This window comes from Corella eumyota, chromosome 2 (genome assembly GCF_963082875.1).
Source record: "Corella eumyota chromosome 2, kaCorEumy4.1, whole genome shotgun sequence".
Taxonomy (NCBI): Eukaryota; Metazoa; Chordata; class Ascidiacea; order Phlebobranchia; family Corellidae; genus Corella; species Corella eumyota.
In genome coordinates, this window is record NC_137491.1 from 20,136,587 (window position 1) to 20,143,701 (window position 7,115).

A 7,115-nucleotide genomic window follows, 5' to 3' on the forward strand; every position below is an offset into this window, starting at 1 on the left:
TTTAAAATTAAATTTATAAGATTGTTTTTTGTGAGGATAAAAATAAAATTACAAAAAATCACGATGTAAAGATCGTGTAAAAATGAAAATTAAACATCCAGTAGGTAGAGTCATGACGATGTAAACAAAAAATAACGCGTAAAATTTAAAAATAAAATTAATTAAAAGTTTAAAAATGGAGGATTCTGACGAAAATTTAGAAGTTTTACAAATTGCTGGAGTGGTTGCTGATGCCAGTGAACGTGAAATACCTTTGTTACTTGCTAAACTAAAACGTAAGAGGTTTTACAATAAAATTTTAAGTCCAACTATCTAAAATGTAAAAGCAAACGCCCAGCTCCAAACGGCATAAAAAATAGTTTTTTTTGTATTTGTCTATCCTCGAGGTTAAACCATTTATAGTTAATGTGAAATAGGTTGCCAATAAAAAGTTTAACACTAAGTTGTTTGTATTAAAAAAATTATTGAATGCTTTAAAAGGTCATAAGGTCCTTAGTTTAATTTTTATTACTATATGGTTTATAATTCCATTATTTTTTTGCATTACTAAAATTGTATGTATATTTAGCTTTATTTCAAAAAAATGCAGGAGATATGAGAGAAATGCGAAAAATTTACGAAACAATTTGGAAATATGATTTGTTGTCATGGTGTGCTATTTCACTCAAATATGATTTTAATACAGTAAGTTGAATAAAAAACTTGAACAAAATTAAAATTGAATAACAGTTACTACTAGTCAGCATATTCTAAAATTAAAACCATTTAAAATAATAAATAAGTGTTTTTATATTATTTGTAAACTTTTTGTGAAAGTTTTTGTGTTAAAAGGGGTAAAATTTTGACTTTATTAGATCACCAGTCTTTAATAAAACACATAAAAAATTTCACAAAATAAATTAAAAAAGGTTGACTTTAAATAAAAATTTTTTTAGTTCAAAGAAGGCCCTGAACTTGGAGTAACAATATTTGAAATCTTGAGTGAGAGTTGTTGTAATATAAACATCAACGATTCACAAGAATTCAGTCAAACTACTCTGGTTTCTGCAGTGGTTAGTTCATTAAAGTTGTTGAGGATATTTCAGCAACAAATAACTGATAATAAAAGGGTAATCGGTTTGTTTTTGTTTGGTAGTAAAAGTTTTGTTTAACAGTTAAATCGTCAGTGTGGTGTAGTGGTAAGAACACTTGCTGCACCACTAAACTCCTGCTTGAGCCAACATTTTATTATTATTATTATTATAACGGCAGCATGGTGTAGTGATCAGAACACTTGACTTAACTACATGAGGTTGTGGTTTCAATTCCCACAGCTCTCATTCTGTGGTGCCCTTGAGTAAGGCGCTATAATTGGTATAAACTCTTGGCCAGCACTTAATAAGCAGCATAATTTTGAGGCAATTATAATTTGTAATATTCCAAACTTCCAAAGGCACTCGATACTGGGTTGGAGTAACTGATGTATTTTTACATGAAAGAAATGTATAATAAATGAATTATTGTTCAGAAACCTTCTTACCAATATCGCAGCAACGAAGAATTAGTTGAAGAATTATTTGAACGATTAACCCAACTTTTAACTTGCCATCCTTACTTATGCAAGAGCTTTCTTAACTCTGCTGACACCTTGAGGTTGCTGATGGGGGATGGAGGTGACCACTCGATGGAAATAAAGGTCATCTTATTAATCCAAAGAGCGATTAGGGTTGATAGGTTAGTAGTTTTTTTGTAAAATCTATATTTAAAAAATTTTTGATATTTTTAAATTTTAAGTTAAAAATTATTTTAAGAGGTTTTTAAAAACAGGCAATTTCAAACAAATGCACAAAACAAACTATTGTATTTTAAAATTAATACCTAACATTTATTGTTTAATACCCACTGATGGCAGCTTTTTGATACGCATAAAGCAATATTTACTTTTTAAAAAACTAAACTATATCATTAAAAATAATAAATACATTTTTCATATTTAAAAAACAAACAACATTTTTCCAGATTATGCCTTCCACAAATGGCATTAAACAACCTGCATGGAATATTAGATGAACTAGTTTACAAATTAACAACAACATCAGATGATAAACTAGCTCACTCCACTGTTAAACTTATCACTTTAATGGCCGATGCTTATTCTCATATTGTTCCTCTAATGGTGACAAGGTTTAAGTAAGTTAAAAATTATGAAATGTTGTTTTTTAATGTTGGATTGTTGTAAAAGAAATATGAACTAAAGTGTTGTTTAAAGACTATTAGTATTTATCTCTTGGTCTTTTAGCACAAAGTTTCTGTTAAAGAGGTTAACTGTCTTAAGCCAACATTTTTTTGGTTGATAGTAGCCGGCCCTATTGTCAGGATTTTATTTGTGATATTATGGTTGCAACTCCCAACTAATATTTGCAAGCAATAATTTACCCTGAAACCATAAATGACAGTTTTTTTTTTAACGCCTCTAAATTTTACATGTACATATATATTTGTATAAATATGTCATACACTAAGCTCCATTATGTATAGATTTATCTTATAAGGCCTTAGAGGATTTGCTAGTTGCAAAGTGCACTGTAAAACCTTTCATCTTAAAAAAACTTGGTATGTTATTTAAAAAAAAGTAATTTGTAAAGATTGATACTAAAATTTATTTTGTTTTAGAGGTTTAAAAATGGTGTTGAGTGGTTGGAAAGATCATGGATTTGGTTCTGATCTCATGAAGTTTGTTGAACTCCTTGAGGCTGGCTCAGCACAAAATGCTCAACTTATAAGAAAAAGAAATGCAGCAATTACTATCTGGGCTCACTATAAGGTAGGTTATTATTTGTATTGTTGTTTTATTTACAGTTTTACTACATGAGATTTTGGGTTTGATCCCCATCGGCTTCATGCTGTAGTGTCCCTGAGTAAAGCACTATAAAAGATATAAACTCATGCTAAACTAAAATTTATTAGCAACTTATTTATTGGACATCTATAGTATTCCAAACCGGAGTCAACCTAAGACTAGACCAGGTGCCATGTTTGATCATAAAGTCATCAAGAATACATAAACACAAAATAAAATAATTCCATCGAATTTTGCTTTTTGAACCTGCTCTATATTAAAGGGAACTCGCTTCCGATTGCCTACTACCCTTGCTTTAAAATTTTTGACATAGTTTTATTGATATTTTGACTTTATGTTATTCTTGAAACCAAAGTCTTAGGTTCAATATCCACTAGTTCCTTACTATTGTATGATAACCTATTTAACACCCTTGTCTTAAGATTTTACGTTCTTACAATTACTATGTCTTGTCAGCTTTCTTACATTCGTAAATTTTAAATTATTTGTTATCCAGGGTTGGAAAACAAGAGCAAGAGTCGGAAAACTAAAGAAAAATCTTCCTAAGTTGCAACAGAGTTTTAGGAGTAAGCGGATGGGAAGAAAGGAGCAGGAGGAGTGGAAGAAAAGTGAGAAAAATGAGAGAGAGGAAATGAAAATGGAGAGAAAAAGAAATTTTAGGAAAAAAAGAGAAGAAAAGCTTCAAAGTTTGGAGATTTTACCAGCAGGTTGGTATTTATTGATTATATTTACATCCATTAAATGTCTGTTTCCTAATTAGTTCCAAAAACTGGCAGGAGTTATTTTTTTATTTTTATATTTATTTACCCTCGATGACTTTATGACATAAACATAAAGTAACATTTGTTACACCTACCCAGTCTCGAGTTGCCTGTGCCAGTTTGGGATATTTTTGATTATAATTGCCTGCCTATTAGGTGTTGGCACAGAAGTAGTTTAACTTGTTATACTGCCTTCTTCAAAGGCGCTACAGCATGAAAGCAGTGGAAATCGAACCCAGGACCTTTTGTAGTGAAGACGAAAATTCTGACCACTACACCATGCTGTTGATTAAAGCTTTTGACCCTTGAATCGTTCTTTAAAACACAACAACATACAAACAGCACAAATTTGGAAACTAGATAAAAATAAACTACAATTATGTTTTAATTTTAGGTAAAATTAGTGCTCATATTCAGAATGAAGAAAAGCACGCAGCTACTATAATCCAAGCTCACTGGAAAGCTCATCAACAAAGACTCAAGTTTAAAGAAGTTAAAATACAAGATCAACAAAACCAAGCAGCAGTAGTCATCCAACAGAAAGTAAATGATAATTTTTGTTTAGTATTTATTTATCTTCAACGCGGGGAAGGTTGACTTCCTGAATTAAACATAGAGTAACATCAGTTATTCCGACCCAGTCTTGAGTTGTCTTTAGCAGTTTGGGATATTATAGATTATAATTGCCCGATATTTATGCTGCTGAATAAGTGCTGACTCAGCAACAGGAGTTTATATCGATTTGCTTAAGGGTTGGAAGCAGAAGGAATCGAACCAATGACCCCTTGTACTAAATCTTACTGTTGATTAATCTTATACTTAATGCCTCTGTTAATGTTTTTTTTTTACAAATTTTTTAGGTGAAAAAATATTTAGGATCAAAAAAGAAAGAAGTTCCCGAAGTCCAACCACATGAACCCACTCAAGCATTAACTAAAGAAAAAAGGGAAAAATATGAGAGAGATATTATACAATGGCAAACTTTAAACATGGTAAATATGTATTCTCTATTTTATAATAAACCTTACTTTGTATATTTTTTTCACCTTTTTTTTTTGTATATATCTTTATCCTCGATGTGGGAAAGTCGAATGCGCGACTTAAACATACAGTAACATCAGTTACTCCGACCCAGTCTCGAGTTGTCTGTGGCAGTTTGGGATATTATAGATTATAATTGCCCGATAATTATGCTGCTGATTAAGTGTTGGCTCAGCAGGAGTTTATACCGTTTATAGCGCCTCACTCAAGAGCGCTACAGCATGAGATCAGTGGGGATTAAACCCACTACCATATGTGTGGTGTAGCAAGAGTTCTTACCACTACACCACGCTGCGGTCGAGATAGGTTTTATATTTTTATATTGGGGAAGAGTGTGCACTTAGTCATGGTTGAGCTATCCATAAACGCTGGCTCAAGGGTTATTAGTGTGGCATGGTGCGGCTCAAACCCGAAACCTTTTGGCTTATGCTGCCATGACCGTAACCACACTTTTAACTCAGTATTAATTTATACCAGTTTAATTTTTAACTCTGCAGCGCCATGGAGTGACCAGAAGTGATGTTGAATCTAACCACAAGCAGGCGCAAGAGAGGTTATTATCACATCATAGAAGAGAAGGAATTATGAGAAATGAGGAACAAAAATTAAGTTCTTTGTTAGCCAGGATACATACTGAAGAAGAAATACTTAACAGTAATCTCTTTAAGTTGATGTTTTTTTAAATTTTAATCACAAATTTCCAAACTATAAGATATTATAATCTAGGCACATTGGTATAATGCCGTATTACAGATTATAATTGCCCGATAATTAAGCTGCTGATTAAATGCTGGCTCAGCAGGAGTTATAGCGTCTCACAAGCAGTAGGGGATCAAATTCAATTTTTCTTTCAAAATTTTTAAAAACTTTAAGCGACGAATTGCTAAATTTTTATATATTATAAGCTGGGTAAAAAAGATTAGGCGCCTTTTTATAAGTCTTGAGTTTGATTCCCTCTTTTTTATATTTATTTATCTTGATGTAGGAAGGTCGATTTGGCAACCGAAACATAGAGTAACATCAATTACTCTGTCCCAGTCTTAAGTTCACCTTAGCAGTTTGGGGTATTATAGATTATAATTGCCCAACAATTAATCTGCAGATTAAGTGGTGGCTCAGCAGGAGTTTATACCGTTTATAACGCCTTACTCAGGGGCGCTAGAGCATGAAAGCAGCAGGGGTTGAACCTAGGATCTATGGTAGTGAAGCTAAATCTTGCAACAATTTTATCAAAAAATATCATAATTCTAGACCTTCCTTCTTTATCTGAAGCCAACCAATCAGATGTCTCCAAATTATCCGTAAACTCCGCCCTCATTCAAAACTTCGCCCAATCGCAACACTTTAAACTGATGACGTCACTTACACAACCTTGGTGGAAACAACTCAACTGTGACGATGACGTCGATCTCGACTCAGCGTGGTCGTGACGTCATGATAAAAATTTTAAGATTTTATTATTTATATTATTTGTTGTTTTTTAGTAAATAATTTAAGTATTATGTTTTTGTACATTTTTTGGTAGAATAAATTAGTTTTATGTACTTTTATTAACTTTTCTTATATTCAAGATTCTCTCTTATAAAGTAACAGAAAGAATTGTTTAATAAATAATCTAATAATGTAATTTAAAACAATCAACTAAATATAATGGAGTTGTAACTGGTATTAAAAAAAAACTTTGCCCAAAAGATCAAACTATAGACTTTAAAGACTTATTTAAAACAAAATAAATGTTGGTAAATTTCCAACCAAATAATGTTCGATAATTAATCAAGTTATACATTTTTTAACTCAAAACTATTCATAATATATATTTAAATTGTAAGTTTTAATAAATTAAAAAAATTTTAAATGATATTGAAATAAATGTCGGTAAGTTTAAAAATTTTAATCTTGTCGTAAAAAATCTGGGCGAAAAAAATCACAATTTTAATTTTTTTGATTTTAAGAAATTATAACAAAGAGATCGGAAGTTGATTAAGTAAAGTGATTAAACAATTTCCATTGTTTTAACTAATTACGTCATAATCACAGTACACCATTCCCCCTGTTAAAGAGGTGTTTATCGTGCCCTTATTTTATCACAATGCTTTGTTATATTTTCCTCTGTTACGTCATAAAAAGAGGCAGACGACACGCGGTATAATTGTGGCGACTTTTTTGAATTTTTTGTGATTTAAAAGTAACGAAATTATTAAAAACGAACGTTTATGTAAATTTGTCTAAGAAGTAGAAAACTTAAAGCGAACGAATGGAGCCTAGTTACGAGATTTTGAGCAAATAAAATATAAATAATCGCTTATCAAGTATAAATTAACCTGTCAGTGTGCCGACTGATATTCTGATAAGCAAACTGTTTACTTTTCAGCCAGAAAACTAGGCTAGATTGGCATTTCGGTAAACATTAGAGCATATGCTTATGCTAACATTTCCCTGCGACCTAAAGTTTCTTCTCTCTACGAGAAAAGCAG

At 31.4% G+C, this 7,115-nt stretch overlaps 1 protein-coding gene across 2 annotated transcripts; it reads left to right on the forward strand.

Annotated features, from left to right (window-relative positions):
- The first annotated feature begins 109 nt into the window (after window positions 1–109).
- Window positions 110–6,158, forward strand: LOC145743100 (IQ calmodulin-binding motif-containing protein 1-like). Of its 2 annotated transcripts, XM_082560987.1 has the most exons (11): window positions 110–275; window positions 569–684; window positions 936–1,109; window positions 1,508–1,713; window positions 1,999–2,169; window positions 2,653–2,803; window positions 3,336–3,546; window positions 3,995–4,143; window positions 4,461–4,592; window positions 5,139–5,295; window positions 5,893–6,158. In XM_082560987.1, exons 1-11 carry the CDS (start codon window positions 176–178, stop codon window positions 6,069–6,071), a joined length of 1,746 nt encoding a protein of 581 aa, XP_082417113.1. In that variant the 5' UTR covers window positions 110–175; the 3' UTR covers window positions 6,072–6,158. The 2 variants fall into 2 exon arrangements, with proteins under 2 accessions (XP_082417113.1, XP_082417114.1); XM_082560988.1 differs by lacking the exon at window positions 5,893–6,158 and having other exon boundaries at window positions 5,119–5,224.
- The last annotated feature ends 957 nt before the right edge of the window (window positions 6,159–7,115 follow it).

Excerpts from the sequence above, each read along its gene's own strand:
- LOC145743100 (XM_082560987.1), top strand. The coding sequence starts at position 176 with ATGGAGGATTCTGACGAAAATTTAGAAGTTTTACAAATTGCTGGAGTG. Across the intron at positions 1,110-1,507 it reads AAATAACTGATAATAAAAGG|AAACCTTCTTACCAATATCG; the intron begins GTAATCGGTTTG and ends ATTATTGTTCAG. Across the intron at positions 1,714-1,998 it reads AGAGCGATTAGGGTTGATAG|ATTATGCCTTCCACAAATGG; the intron begins GTTAGTAGTTTT and ends ACATTTTTCCAG.